This window comes from Odontesthes bonariensis, chromosome 1 (genome assembly GCF_027942865.1).
Source record: "Odontesthes bonariensis isolate fOdoBon6 chromosome 1, fOdoBon6.hap1, whole genome shotgun sequence".
Classification (NCBI taxonomy): Eukaryota; Metazoa; Chordata; class Actinopteri; order Atheriniformes; family Atherinopsidae; genus Odontesthes; species Odontesthes bonariensis.
In genome coordinates, this window is record NC_134506.1 from 13,966,200 (window position 1) to 13,982,316 (window position 16,117).

At 41.0% G+C, this 16,117-nt stretch overlaps 1 protein-coding gene across 2 annotated transcripts in view; it reads right to left on the reverse strand.

Moving 5' to 3' along the window:
• map2k5 (mitogen-activated protein kinase kinase 5) overlaps window positions 1-16,117 on the reverse strand; it is a 73,707-nt gene that overhangs the window by 49,939 nt on the left and 7,651 nt on the right. For both annotated transcript variants that reach the window (XM_075475486.1, XM_075475416.1), the window contains exons 5-8: window positions 15,877-15,917; window positions 14,462-14,529; window positions 14,298-14,346; window positions 11,613-11,677 (exon numbers count right to left, since the gene is read on the reverse strand). In XM_075475486.1, coding sequence (XP_075331601.1) covers window positions 11,613-11,677; window positions 14,298-14,346; window positions 14,462-14,529; window positions 15,877-15,917 — 223 coding nt within the window. The remainder of the gene's footprint in view (window positions 1-11,612; window positions 11,678-14,297; window positions 14,347-14,461; window positions 14,530-15,876; window positions 15,918-16,117) is intronic.

A 16,117-nucleotide genomic window follows, 5' to 3' on the forward strand; every position in this document is an offset into this window, starting at 1 on the left:
GTCCCAGACAGAGTTTAGAGTTGCAAGTAAAGCAGCAGTTACTGACCGGCCCCATAAGGATTTAATTAGCAAACGCCTTAATACCCAGCGCCGGCTTCAGTTACTGCCCCTGACGGCTCGTTTACGGTAGCGGTGACAATACCTCATGACCTCTTAACATACAATCCTCAAGGACGAATACTGTCCAACAGATGTCAGGTGACAGGGATGAGGAGGGTTTGGTGTACGTCACGCAGGCTGGTTAGCTCAAAGGCAGTCTTAGTACATGTGATACCGGACGCCTCGCCTGTCAATGGGTCAGCCGGAGAGACAATGTGTATGGGGCAAAGTGTGTTTAATGTGTCTAACTTAGGAGTGTCACGTTGCTTTTCAGCCAGACACCTTTAAACTGGCCCAGGCCTTTAATTAATGACACCTATTAGTGCCATATTAGGTATTTATGCACGGTTGGGGAAAACACTGGTCTCTGACTGTAGCGGTACAGGATGTCTTTGATAACAGTCCGATCATTAAAGCCTTAAACAAAATGCAGCACTTCAGAGAAAGCTGAAAATGTACCTTTCAAGCCGCATAAAGTGTTAAAACTAATGCCACATGAAGTTCATCCATTTCGATAATCATGGCAGTTTCCTTTAATCCTGCATGTCATAGGCTCACGTGTTGAAAGATAAGTTGCCCTCCACAAATTATCAAAGAAAAACGTATCATGAAGCTATAATCATAACACAAAAAACCACTGGCCCTTTTTTGACTAAGCGAGAGGTGTAATTTCAGAACAGAGTGACGGAGTGTTTTTCATCCTATGTATCATCAGTCTCTTTACAGATAAGGCCGGTTGCCTTGTTTTCATTTTGAGGCCTCAGTCTTCCTCCAAGCTACAATCAATGCCTGTTAAGCGTGATGACTGCCTCTTAATTAAGACAAGGATGTTAACTGATGCAGGCTTGCAGGGTCAGAAATGTTACCTAAAGAATGGGCAGGCTGTGTAAGGGGCAATCAGGAGTGATACAAGTCTTTAGCACAATGAAAAATTTAGTAGTTGTTACAGAAAAGTCTTGATATGCTGAAAGCTGTATTCAGCCAACTGCTGAGTGTTTCACCTAGTTACAAATTTCACATATGAGTAGCCAGTATTACTGAGCATGCTCACAACTGTTCATTTTCACAAGGTAATAACTAACTATACCTCCAAATTAGATGTAAAATTGTTAAGAAATGCCAGAACTGGAACAGACTCACTTGAGGAGATATTTTACAGCTGGAGGCGAGCTGTGACTACTGGATGGTTAAAGCTTTATTCTCAGACTGCCCTTGACCACCTCAGGGCCCAGCATCCCTGTATGAGTTACAGTGACAGGCTTGTGACAGCGGGAGACTTGGGGACAAGGTTACATAGCCACCCCCCACCCGCCACTTCCCCCTGATCTGACCCCAGTAAACGTGCCCCATTGCCTGGATCTTATTTACACTCCAGCTCGCTCTGTAATAAAAGCTCCATCATGCAGTATTCATAGGGCCTCTCTATATCTCTGAAGTTGAGGCTCTGGCCTCCTGGATCAGTGCTAATGTGGGTATACGTACTACCCTGCCACATGGGTGACATGCTGCCTTTCCTTCCTCCCGACTCCTTCACCTGATAGAATTGGTCTTTTAAACAGACTCAACCCAAAACATAGACATGGAGGGACAGACATGCAAATGAACATGTATGTACAGACTTCTTAATTATCCACCACATTTGAAGGAAAAAGGTGAGTGATTTTCCCTGAATTCCACTGTGGACTTTGACATTGCTTTAGAGAACAGGGCTATTGTGATGGAGGCAGAGAATAAAAGCTGCCCTCCACTAACCCTTCACTTGTTTCCAAATGAAAGCAATGCTGAGCAAAGTTTCACTGTACTTGACTTTGCTGATGATAATCTAGGTCAAATAGTGGATCTAGCAAATATGAAAGAAAATATGAAAGAATCAGTAGACATGTTCTGAATATGTTTCATTTCATGAAGAGAATTACTGCTATCATGAGTGGTTTACTTTATTGGCTCACTGTCAGGCTAGTTATGCACATACGTCTTTGCAGCATATCCAGAACAAGGGAGGAAGAACTGCAACGGTTTAGACCAGCAAAGTACACGTTAGTGTTGTCACATACAGGTTAGGACACACACCACCTGCAGGATAGTGTTACTGGAGCTGAAGTGTTCTTTGTACTGTATGCTTGCCGTTTAAGTGTTTCACGGCGAACGTACCATCCCACTTAAATACAAAACTGCAGCATCAAGTCACACTGCTCTCCATTGAATGCGCTACTCAGTCATTTTCATAAGTATTTCACTTTGCTTGAGACTGTGAAACCACACGATTTTGGCTTTTGCTAAAAAAAAAAAAATTGGAGAAAACTCTGCTCTACCAACACTTTACATGCCACTTCTAACGGTTTATAAACAGTTTCTTCACACAAAGTGTTTCAGCATCTCGCATAATTTTGAGTCATCACGAGAATGTCTAAATAAACGAGCTCCCATTTTAACACCTTTAACACCGCCTGACACCTTTATAACAATCTGGCCTTTTTATCCCATACTGGGATGACTTTTTTTGTGAACTGTCATTGCAAATAAAGTGAACTCAAATGCATTGAAAAGGATTACCCACTACAAAACCTTGGCCTAAATTATTATTTTTCTTTAGCATTTCTAGTGTGATATACAGTGCACAGTGAAAATGAGTACACCCCTGTTGAAAAGTAACATTTTGAACAATATTTTAATACACACACAAGTTATTCCCAAAACGTGCATAGAGTAAGTTTAATACAACATCTGTTCAGCTTACAACAGAAAAGAAAGATCAATATTATAACTTAAATGACATATTTGTCCATTTTTGTGAAATTATGCTGGTGCAAAAGTGAGAACACCCCTATGTTAAACTCCCTGAAAATGGGCCGTGTTGGCCCGAAATGTCATGAAATGAAAAGGCATTAAAAGGGAGGTCATCGTTGTGCGTTTCATCCTTGCCTTACATTGAAATTTTACATTTTGAGTCTGCACCAGGCTAAAAGAGACGTGTGTGAGATTTGACTGAAATCCTATGGAGAGTATCATGATCTGCTTCAGTAGTCACAGTACATGTTGACAAGCATGTTTCTTTTGGTGAAATTCACCTTCCTACTGTTGATGGCATCCATACAGCCCCAAACCATGTCACTCCCACTACTATGCTTGACTTTAAGCATGGGGCACTTTTCTTTGTACAAATCACTTTTTACCACCACACAGGCTTGACACCATCTAAAGCAAATTTGTTCATCTTGGTGTCATCGGAGACAAACAAACTAAGGATATGGATTGCTGGAACCATGTCCTGTGATCTGATGACACCAAGATGAACAAATTTGCTTTAGATGGTGTCAAGCCTGTGTGGTGGTAAAAAGTGATTTGTACAAAGAAAAGTGCCCCATGCTTAAAGTCAAGCATAGTAGTGGGAGTGACATGGTTTGGGGCTGTATGGATGCCATCAACAGTAGGAAGCTGAATTTCACCAAAAGAAACATGCTTGTCAACATGTACTGTGACTACTGAAGCAGATCATGATACTCTCCATAGGATTTCAGTCAAATCTCACACACGTCTCTTTTAGCCTGGTGCAGACTCAAAATGTAAAATTTCAATGTAAGGCAAGGATGAAACGCACAACGATGACCTCCCTTTTAATGCCTTTTCATTTCATGACATTTCGGGCCAACACGGCCCATTCTCAGGGAGTTTAACATAGGGGTGTACTCACTTTTGCACCAGCATAATTTCACAAAAATGGACAAATATGTCATTTAAGTTATATTACTGATCTTTCTTTTCTGTTGTAAGCTGAACAGATGTTGTATTAAACTTACTCTATGCACGTTTTGGGAATAACTTGTGTGTGTATTAAAATATTGTTCAAAATGTTACTTTTCAACAGGGGTGTACTCATTTTCACTGTGCACTGTAGAAGCTATGCCTTGTCCTTGTATGGTAGAGCACTGGTCACATTAAATTTAAAAGGATTCATCAGTATCGTCTCAAATATGGTTTTCCTATATCAGGAAAACTGCCAATATATTGGCAAAATTACAATAAAACATGTATCTGAATAAATAAAGATATAATTAATAATCCTTATATACAATACAATATATTTCCTCATATACAATACAATACAGGAGGATGCACTTTAAAGAGACTGTGACACAATCGGAAAATCTGACTACATTTAAAGGTCCTATGGCATGAAATTTTCACTTTTTAAGGTCGTTTAACATTAATATGAGTTTCCCTAGCCTGCCTACGGTCCCCCAGTGGCTAAAAATGATGATAGACCTAAACCATGCACTGGAAATTATTCTCTGCCTTTGGAAATGTGACCATGCAGGTGGCCTGATCGAGAAAGCTGCCTGTTATGACGTGGCACCTGTTATGACGTGGAGGTTGTTTCCACCCAGAGCCAATAAACTGCCTTTCCCCGCCCACAGCTCTTTGGCCAGCTCATTGAGCTGTATATCGATGTAAAAAATCTGTTTAGAGCTCCTGCATCAGAACCTCTGAAGAGCCAGTGGACAGATTTGGATTTTTTTCTGGGAAAGTGACGACAGAACCGAAGAGATTTGTGTGTGCGCCAAATATTTCACAGACGAATGTTTCCAGAACTTGGGCTAATACAGAGCCCAATAAGGGAGAGCCCAGACACCCTGCGGAGGAAACTCATTTCAGCCGCTTGTATTCGCGATCTCATTCTCTTGGTCACTACCCACAGCTCGTGACCATAGGTGAGGGTAGGAACATAGATTGACCGGTAAATGAGAGCTTCGCCTTATGGCTCAGCACATTTTTCACCACGACGGGCCAATGCTGAGACCACTGCAGACACCGCACCCGATCCGCCTGTCAATCTCCTGCTCCATTCGTCTCTCACTTGGGGAGGGATCTCATTCCCGAGTAAGTAATTTAACGCTCTATTATTGTGTTGCTTTCCTGTATGTACAGTATAGTTACATAGCTTGTTACCACAGGAAAGGGTTTGTATCGTTAGCAGCTAACGTTAGCTAACGGTTAGCTATGCAGCTAATAGCATCTGCACGCTCTTATCTCTTGCCCCTTTCACACTGCGACCCGCTATCTTAGCGGGTCCAAATTGCACCTTCGACCCGCGTCGAGCAATGTGAACGCTTGGCGTGTCAGGGTGACCCGTGTCGCCTGAAGCCGAGTTCAGGGGGAGTTGCCTAGTGGCAGAGCGTCACACGAAACACAGAAAATGCTGGGCGTGTACAATGACGTAGGCACAAGCCATGCGTCGGAGGTAGGGTGAAATACACCTGTCTGCATCAAATTTTTCAAACAAACGATGGCGGGACACCTTGAGAACTCATTTTTGCAATGCATTTCATGGAGATGTTACTTTACGGTGCGTCTTGCTGCGTGGGAAACCGCGCTCTCCCATCTTTCTTGCCAGCCCTTCCAGCAGAGGTCCATCTTTCACCGTCCCCGAAATGTGGCGGAAAATAACGTCCTCTGCTCGGGGGCTGAGGAGCTCGCGGACCTCTTTGTCTCCCCAGTTGGCCATATTAAAAAATGTCTCCAACTTGATGTAGGCTAAAACAGAGTAAAACTTGTCCTCACCTGTCGCTGTTGTTCTGAATCAGTTGTCCATTCTGTCTTTTAAACTCCTCACGTCACGTCCGACCCGCGTCGATTGTGTTCACATCAAACTCGGCTCGGCAAAAAGACTAGGGTCCGACGCGGGTCGAAAGGCGAATCGAGTTGACGCGGCAGCCCGGGTCGGCAGTGTGAACACAACAGCGGACACGCTAAATTCGCGAATTAAACGCGGGTTATTCGGCAGTGTGAAAGGGGCTTCTGTCAACTGGGCTGTTGGAGGTGTTTGCATGCCCATGAGATGGTTAGCTCGCTCATTTTAGACCAAAACCCCCGACTTCAAGCTTCCTGAAGAAGAATGAATCCGCAAATTCAGTGCATTTTATCAGGATAATGATTCATTCATGGTTCCAGTCAAAACGGTCAGTCTGTCTGTGTCGTTAGCGCTGCAGCTAATAGCTCGGTCACTGTCGCTAATGTAACAGTAAATAGCATGAGGTATGCGAGTGGACACCTCATTTACTGTAACGCGAGTGTTGTGTACTTATTTGTTGTTTTGATAGCCGTCCTGCTGTTGGTGTTATGGCGCGCACGATATCTGCCTTTCCCCTGAATGAAATGACTCGCGCTACGTGCATCTTTGCAAACCAGAGCAATCAGCTGAGAATGTCAAAATCCTCACTCCTGCTTTCCCCTACACGCACGCCTTTTTTGCTGTGTCTTGTGTAGCACTTGCTTGATGTTTGACTTTGTTAGGAGAGTTGTTCAGTAACTAGTTCGTCATATTGTCAAAGTAAGCTCATATCAACAGGTTTCGCTAGTTTTACGGCATAGGGCTACGTGCCATAGCGATTCACGAAACATTTGCGCAAGGTACAACGGGCGTAAGTAAGGTCACACCCCCAATAAACAGCTCAATCTGGGGATCCTAAGGAAAGCTCATTTTTGGGACTGGCTGTAATTCAGAATTTTGGGGAAAAAACTCAGATACCGTATTAGGGGACCACTAAAGCCTATAAAAATATTTAAAGCCTCCATTTATTTTCATGCCATAGGAACTTTAACCAAAGAGGTTTGGTCCTTCCATATACAATCCAATCAATGAGGTGAAAAAGAACCCAAAACAAAATCAATGGAGAAAATGGGCTGAGACAATAAAAGGAACAGCTGTGGGTGTCTAAATAGATGTCACTACAACCACAGCCAGGCAAATGTGCTTGTTTTAATTGCACTGCTAGATCCATGAGTCCCAAAGATAGCCTACGTGTCCTTGTTTCAGTATTTATAAGCCATAGAGTTGGTTAGATTGGCGGATAGAGAGTGTGTAATAAAAAACAAAGACGTACTTTGATGGATAGCTGGGTCAGCATGTGGCTATGAAGAGCTGAGGTGTTGGTAACATCCAATTGAGTCTAAATGGCTCTGGGTCATAAATGGGCTAAGAGGTTAAAAGGTGGGAAGCCAATCGTACTCCTATTCATATGTGATAAGCCCAATATGAGCTGGACCAAAAGGCAGAGACTGAGGAGTACATACAACTGGTCTCAAAGCAAGAAAAAAAAAAAAAAACTCATCCATGTTAATAAAATGGCTAAGTTTCTGTATATGACACCAAATTTGGTTAAAATTAGCTCTCAAGATGGTTCAGATAGTTTCTTTCTAATCTGGGGAATAGAAAAGTGCTCTTTTTCTCATTATATATTAAAAAAAAAAATGAGCATCTTGTGTATTTTATAATACATAGTCAGAGTAGAACACCTGCAGCATGGTTTGGCTCCTCCTTTGTCAGTACGGCACGCTCACTGTCAGCAACACAGCACAACGATGCGACTCATAAGAAAAGCTGCCTTCCTAAATGATAATGCATATGCCCCTCGATCAAGAGCTCTGCAGCTACTTTGATGCGCATGTAACTAATGAAAACATTGTGAATGTGTTGGAAAATAATTAGCTAATCCATGTTACTGTTATGACCTTTTGTCTCTGTATGGAAACAACACGAAGGTTGAGGTCAACAGGGATGGACGGCAGAGATTATGGTGATCCTTTCAGCATCCACTCTTCTCATCTCCAAATCCCGGTCAGACCCTTATCTATGTGAAGAGGGACCTGACAATTCTTAAGATGTACTCACTCAAACACTCTTATTGCCTTGAAATGTATTACCTTACTTTTGACATAAAGAGTATTTCAAAAAAGGCATTTGTGGAACATACAGGTCGAGAACATGGTAATAATGTGACTGGAAATGTTAAGATGACAACCCCAGTCAAACTTAAAAGAAACGGCACACAAAGGTTGGCATCGTTCTTTATCAGGAAAATCAAAGGTCTGTGAGAAACACCTTTAATAGCAACTAAAGCATTTGAAAGGCATTAGATATGAGAGGCGTCTTCCAACTGTGATTGAATAACTACAATGAAAGGTGTTGATGAATATGGAGGATGTCAAGGCAACCTAGAGTCACAATTCTGAGTTTCTCTTTGAACTTGATAACATATAGCTGCAGAGTAAGGAAGGCCTTGAAAACTGGTTTTTAACTCTTTCGGTGCCATTGACGTCTATAGACGTCAATTTAAAAAAAAAAAAAACGTTGACTGCCAAAGACGTCTATAGACGTCAATTGCGTTTTTTAATGGAGCGGGCTGGGGGACAATCTAGCGGAGTTTGTCACTAAATCTTAGGCTTGTAAACACTAAACAGAGAATATACTGGCAAAATTACCCGCAAGGTGGCAGCAGTGCCACTTTGCACAAAAAAAAAGAAGCTTGTTTTCTCCGTTTTTTTGGTCAAACAGCTGTTTTTGGTGAAACCAACCTATGTTCTACTGTCTATTACTAAAGGACTGAAAATGGTAGAAACAAACTTTTTTTCCTGATGAAAGAAGAGAGTCTACTCTTTCGTTTGGTAATTTCGGTGTGTACATAGTCATAAGACACAGTTTTCTGTGGGTCTTGGAAAAATCAGTCAAAATACTGTAAAACACTTGGCAGTATGGCTCTCTTCACTGAAAATGGCTGGCAGCCAATGAGTTAATTAGCCTTTTCTACATAAAAAGAAAGAAAGCTGGGTCAGACCTACACAAACGTGGTCATGCAGAGTTCCATGTTACGTGCACGTGTGTCAGTGATTAAGGGGGCTACAACATGTTCAGGGACATGGTTAAAGGGCAACATTTTCAAGCTGCCCAAAAACAGCAGATTTTGTCACCTTCTACTTAGCCTGATAATTCTGGCCTGAAAAAGCACCAACACATTTCTGAAGGTATCTTAATCTAAAAGTAGATAAGATACAAGTTTAAAGAAATTAGAATGGACGTGAAATAAAACAAACTAATACATGAAGAGAAGCATAAATAACCTGGGAGATTTTTTTTTTTTTGCTTATCCTCTCCTTTCAACCATGAAATTTTCAGCACCGATGCATATAGATTTTTTTTGCTGGGCTAAATTGACTGAAAAGTTGTTGGGCTTGCAGTATTGGCTTTCTTCAGTGCAGTGTAACCACTTCTGGTGCCAAACTGATGAACAATCTTATTCTCTCACAACTACAAAAAGCAGGCGCTTAATGGAACAATCTGAAAGTCACAAAAAAAGAAGAAAGGCAGAAAAAAGGGATGGAAATATAAAGAAAAGACAATCTGGGGGATTTTCTAGATAAAAAGAAAAAAAAAAAAGCCTGCGTTTGCTGAGGACCGTCTCAGGCAAACCACTCTGTCAAGTCAAGGTTGGTCTGAGCAGTGATCAATACTTCAATCTCAATAAAACAGCTCAATAGCTAGGAATTGATGGAAAGAGAAAACATAAGGTGGGGAAAGAAAGATAGAAGGACCAACACAAATGTCAACCTTGTCATAACGTTAGCAGGTCAGTAAGACATTTGTCTGGTGGATGGAGCTATTCATGGTGGCAGCTAAAGTGCTGTCCTACACACCGATTAAGTCAATGGCTGTCATACCTTTCAGCCCCAAATCAATATCATATATGTTCGCAACCTTCAAACCAGAATAAATAAATGAAGGTACAGACACAAACCAGCTTGATAGATGTCAAAACAAACACAGAGAGATAAATGGACAAATGCAGGAGGTGAGGGGGTGTGATGAAGAATGGAAAACCCTTCAGAGAACACTACTGTGGAGTAATGTGGACCATAAATGCTGAGCACAATCATTCAAAAGGTCTAACTCTAGGCTAAAACTAACAACCTGAGATATTCTTTCATGCTACTTGCACTGTAAAACAGGTCCAGCCTGACTGAATACATAATTTAGTCGAGAAGGTAGCCTTAAAACATCACTTTCTCACATCAAGGATAGCCCCTTGAGATGCATCATCTCATTTACGAGGGGATCCTTACAAAAACAGAAATATAATCATCAGTCGTACGTAATCATAATCAAAGGTAAATACAAAACAAGATACAAAACATCTAAACACAAAGACACCCATACTACCAGAGGTGTCAAGTAACGAAGTACAAATACTTTGTTACTGTACTTAAAGTGATAGTTCGGAGTAGATTCACCCTAGGGTCATTTGAACCGTGACATCCAGCCAAGTAGGCCACCCGAAGTTTTTTCGATCTTGGCTGAACATCAGCCAAGTTACTGAGTTATCCCGAATAGCTTAGTACAAGCGCTAATGGAACCTGGCAGTATCTCCAAAATTACCACACTAAAATCACATGCCATGACACCAAACTTCTACAGTAGTACAAATATGGTCTGTACTCACAAAACGATGCATTTGGAAGTTTGTACATAGTCCAGGAGTTTATTATCATCAACACAAGCCTAATAGCTTCTCTGTTGCTAAAGCTGCGTCGACGTCACTTCCTTGATCTGGGAGCTTCAAAGTAAGATGAGGGTTGATCTACTACTGTAGACAACAAAGTATATGCTATATTCTACATGATTTTTTATGAATTTTTATGTTGTAGAGTTGTGAATTTATTTTATCAATGGAGAAATTGAGCAGCCACATGTAGAACTAATCAGTTTTCAAATTAAGCTTGCAATTCATATAGTGGCATCTACCTTTTTGTGTGTGGGTTTTTTTTTTTTTTTTTTTTTTTTTTAAAGGTTACTTTATACTTTTATACTTTAAGTAGGTTTTGGAGCACATACGTTTTCACTTTTACTTGAGTAAAGAGGTCAAGGTGATACTTTTACTTTTTTACTTTTACCAGAGTGTTTTTAAACTGCAGTATCTATACTTCTACTTAAGTAACAAATGTGTGTACTTTTGACACCACTGCATACTACACACACCCACAATCACTCACACTTAAAGGGATATGCCACCCCCAGGCGAAATTAAGTGTATCCCCGCATTCCCGAGACATAAATAAGTGTGTGGGAGCGTTTTCCTGGCGACCCAGGCATTGTCCGAATCTCACAGCACTGACCACTGCTTGGTTGTGCGTAATACATACATGCTAGCGTCGCCAGCATCGCCAATCGAAATATTTCGCCCAACGTTAATTAATTTACTTGATTTACCTTCTAATTACTGTGTGAGTGGTGTACTTTCACATCGAGTGCAAATGACTGTAAATCTACACGGAAGGCTGGGTTTGCTCATGTCGGTTTGGGAACTAGTTTCCGGTGCGGAAAAACCAGCCGAAGCACACTCCCCGCTACGTCATTGGGAATCCCCACCCCCGACTTCCTCAAACAAACCAGCGTGAAGCAGTTGGGCAGTTGGGCGAAATATTTCGATTGGCGACGCTAGCATGTATGTATTACGCGCAACCAAGCAGTGGTCAGTGCTGTGAGATTCGGACAATGCCTGGGTCGCCAGGAAAACGCTCCCACACACTTATTTATGTCTCGGGAATGCGGGGATACACTTAATTTGGCCTGGGGGTGGCATATCCCTTTAATGCACACTTAGCAGGTATCGCTTCAGTGTCACTATCCTTTGGTGTCGTCATGTTGGTGCCTGAGAGCGAGAGCCAACCAAAAAAAAACTTACTTGTAAACCGTGCCTCCGTTTCCATGGCCAAGTTGCTCTTGATAGAGGATATCTTGGGCATTTATCTGCAGACCAACGATACAGATACAATAATACTTGTTAGAACATGAGAAGCCATGCAACCACTCTACTGTATGTGTATATAAACAGGTGAAAGAGAGCATGCCCACTCAAGAGAGGTGGGGAGGCATCATTATTAGAAGTTATAAACAAGCCAGGCATCAGGTCACCTCAAGTTCAGCGACATGGGGACAGAAAACAGACGAACTGAAGGCGGAGATCAATATAACACTGGCTATCCAATTTACAAAAGGATATTGTGTTTGGGTGAGCCGGACAGTGACTGATGTAGACTTTAAAGGTGCTTTGTTTGTCATTATCCTAACCTTCTTCAAAAGAAAGAAAAGAAAGATCCGTCAGTTAACGAGATTGAATTAACATGGCATTTCCCTGTTGCCCATTTTGAAATTAATAGTCAAAATAGATCAGCTGGTATTAGAAATAATGACATTTCCAATGTGCTAATGACTTAGTTACACTGATTCAGTTTAGTAGTTTTAACTAGTGTACCGTTCTACTTAAAAATGTGCAAACACCAAAACATCCATCCATCCGCTCGCACGACAACTACTAATCCGTTTTTAAGATGTATGTAATACCATCTCAGAAACAATCGATGATTTATCCAAAAAAGAAAGCAAGAGGACAGGTTTTTTTTGGAGCTGGATTTCCACTGAAGTGCAACAGAGGGCAGTAAGCTGAAAAACTTTTCTTTAAACTTCTGTAGCCACAACAGTTTTTACTCCAGAAGCATCAATTTTCATCAAAATGTAGGAAAATGGGCCTTCTGTCCGACAGTGAAACTCCCTATGCCAGCTGAGAGTACTCTTTGTGCTATGAGCTGCCAAATGACAGGAACCCACCCGACCAATCAGAGCAGGATTGTCATAGTGGATGTTTTATAACTTACTTGCACGTTCACATTTTGTGCTTTATCTATTGATTTTCAAAAAATATATATATATATATAGTTCCTGTGTGCAGGAAAGCCACATTGACAACAAGAGTTAAGTTTTTGGGGATTTTTTTTAATATTTAAACAACAGCCTTGTTGACAAAGTTTCAGTAAATTTTCCATGGCAACGTAGACTGCCTCTTGGCGCTCACAGCTGATGTTTTTCATCTTAGTTTACACACTCTGAAATATTCAGTTTCATTTAAGAGTTTGCAAGAGGGAAAGGGCCGGCAGTTTTAGCAATCCCAACGCGGTGTCCATTTAGTTACAATTCAGTCAGAGCACATGTGAATAAATCTCAAATTTACTGATTTATTGTGTAGATAATTAAACAACTCCTCAGTATTTATCTACATTTGACATATTTAAATGAATGCGTTACAGAATGTAAAATTAAAAAAAAATTCATGATATTCGTGCAAGTGTGGAATATCTTTTGGAATGTAAAATATGCTACGCCACCATGTGCCCCCATGCAGGGGCACTGCAAGAGGCTTGAGGTGGTGAACGGGCTTAACTGTCCTCATATAGGAAGGCATTGCAGGGGTTTTAATTGCACTGCATTCACTGAATTTCAATAGAAATGACTTGACTGAAACAAAGTCGTCATTTTTCTAATATCTGTGCCAGTATTCTTGTCTATGCCGCAGCGCGTGAACAAGGTCACGACCAAAGGGAATCAAGTTGCCCTCCTCAGAAATATTTTTGACAAGACAAAACATTTTTTCAAAGAGCAAATAGTCCCTGGGGAGTTTGAGCTGGGTGACTGTGCTGCCCTTCCATTCACACACTTTCTTATTATTTTGCTTTGTTTTGGTTAATAGCATCTTTGTATGTTTGTCTTCACAGCCACAAGCAGCCCATGCACCACACTACAAACTCCAAGGCACCACCACAGCAAGACCAGCGGCGGTGCAATGAGGTGAAAGAAATACACCTTTCAATATTCAACATTGATCGTGCACTAATTTCACACAATTCATTTCAAATAATTGTGTTCAAAGAAGCACGCGTGACATGAACATCCATATTTCAAAGGCTTAGAATAAATAAATTTCCCATTTCATCTGTTTAAAACATAAACTATCTCCTGTGAACATAAAAAGCATTTTAAGATGAAGTTCATGATGGATTCAAACCAATCTGAGGCTCCAGACAAGCACCTGCAAAAAAGACAATTCCCTACTTGTATTTAGATTATATCAACTTGGACTGACAAAATAAATTAAAAAAATGGAAGGTATCACAAAGTAATTGTAATTGTCTGGACGCGACACATATACAGGCATCATCTCCAGCATATTCAAACTCTTTTGACTTGGAAGGAGGGAGGTGAGGAGAATGAGAAGAAAAGAGATGGAGGAGATGGGGAAGAACAACTCTATTAGTTCAAACCTGAACTAATAGTTCAGGTTCACAAACCTGAGAGGCTGCTGGCTTAATTGTCTTCCTGACACTGGTTAGTGTGTGTGTGTGTGTGTGTGTGTGTGTGTGTGTGAGAGAGAGAGAGGGGGGCAGAGAGATACAGAGTATTCATCCTTGAAACCAGTGAACAGAGTGCTCTAAGTGTTGTACAGTTAGGACACAACAACGCACTCTGTATTACATCCAAACAGTTCCATAGTAATATTTGTGAAAGTAATTCACTTAAACCCAAAAAGCTAACTCACCTGCCCATTCGTCAAGATCCTTTTAAGTTCAGCGGATGACTTTTTTAAGCTGAAAAATAACAAGAACAAACCATCTTTCAGACATCTTTCTCCTCATTTACCATTCAATACCGGCAGTTAACTCCATGTTGTGTAACATGAATTTAACGCTCTGGAAAACTCACCTGTTGTTGGCTATAGAGTCCTGGACAGCATTAGTGCAGTCATTGGCTGGATTAGGCCTCGTATTAACCTGAGGACGAGCAGTCACGTAAACACAAAAGTGAATTGACACACAAACACGCGCTTATTGGTCAAGGCCAAAAGGCAGACAGACAGACACGCAGGCAGTCTCTCTGATGGAGGAAAAAAAACAAAACATAGCAATAAAACACAGACTCCTACTAAAGCTTGGAGGTTAATTGGCGTTCAGAAGACACGGAGGCAGGAAAACAATAAAGAAGGAAGAAGAAAAGGAAGGAAAAATGCATTTGAATAAAAGTACAGGGGGAAATGAGACGGATAAAAATGGGTTGGCAAGGGCTGGCTAGTCAGAGACTGAAGTTGGGGCATTGGAATTTTCAGGACTCACTTGGGATTTTGTTCCTTATAATTTCTATCTATTCATGTGCATCTATGTTTACTCCAAAGACCTCCATACTCAACCCAGATATTGAACACAAACGAGATTAGAGTGTGTAAAGCGGATACTAAAAATAACTCAATAATTGAGGTCAAAAGGCCAATGTGTTGGGTCCACTAAAGCACAGGGATTCTCTCTTTAATTAGTGCCCAGGAAAACCTCATTTAAATGGCACGCAAAGCTCTCCTCAGCCAATTACGTTTGTATTAAACCAGAAGAAAAGAGGAGAAAAAGATTACTGAAAAAACTAAAGTTTTCAAAGAAAGTCATCTTCTCAAAACAGACCCCTCACCTTAAAATAAAGGAAAACAGACAGGGTTCAGTAGTTTTTACCATCTCCTCTGAGGATACATGAAATAAAGCGTTCTTAGTATTTTTGTGGGGGTTAATTTTGCCATTGAAATGCAGATGGGTATAATATGGATCATCGGGAGAGATGGAGGAGGTGTCAAGTCATTTAACCCATGGTAATTAGCAATGACTTTCAATGGCAACATATGCTGAACATAACATGGGAAGGTCTGGGGAAGGCCATTTGGGGGCTTGTAATGACAATTTCATGGTTGAACAATGACATCTTCTTATTGTCTGCTTTTGCTCTAAACAACACTGATATTCCAGCTATCGTAGGGAATGAGAGGATCATAATACTCTGTGGGGGAATCGGGGTTTCAGACCAACATCTTGATATTAACAGACTATAACAGCATGAGAGGCAAGAATACAGGAGGAGTGAGGAGGAGAGACAAGCCCAGCGACAGGCACAGCCAGATATCCCCATACATAAACATGGACGTGGGGAACAAGAGAATGAGTGAAAGAAAAGGAAAGCCTTGACTTCAATTGACATTTCAATAAGTGGAACACAGTGTTACCAATCCATTTGACTCAACTTCCCACCCTCCCCTCCCCTTGTTCTCCGTGTAAGGCAGCCGAAACAATTATTGAGATAGGTACCTTCAGGCCATGTATGTTCCGGATCCCTGGAGTCTTGCCGGCTGAAACAGTAATTGACTAGATTGTAGAACACATCGCTGGACCATTTACAAATGTGTTGGAAAGGAATCAGTTCTTTATAAATAAATAAAATTTTAAAAAAAAAGAAAGAAAAAAGATGAAATGAAATGAAATGACATGAAATGAGGGTTACTGTGAAATTAGTTGTGGACATGATCGTGATTGAGATGTTGGCTCTTGA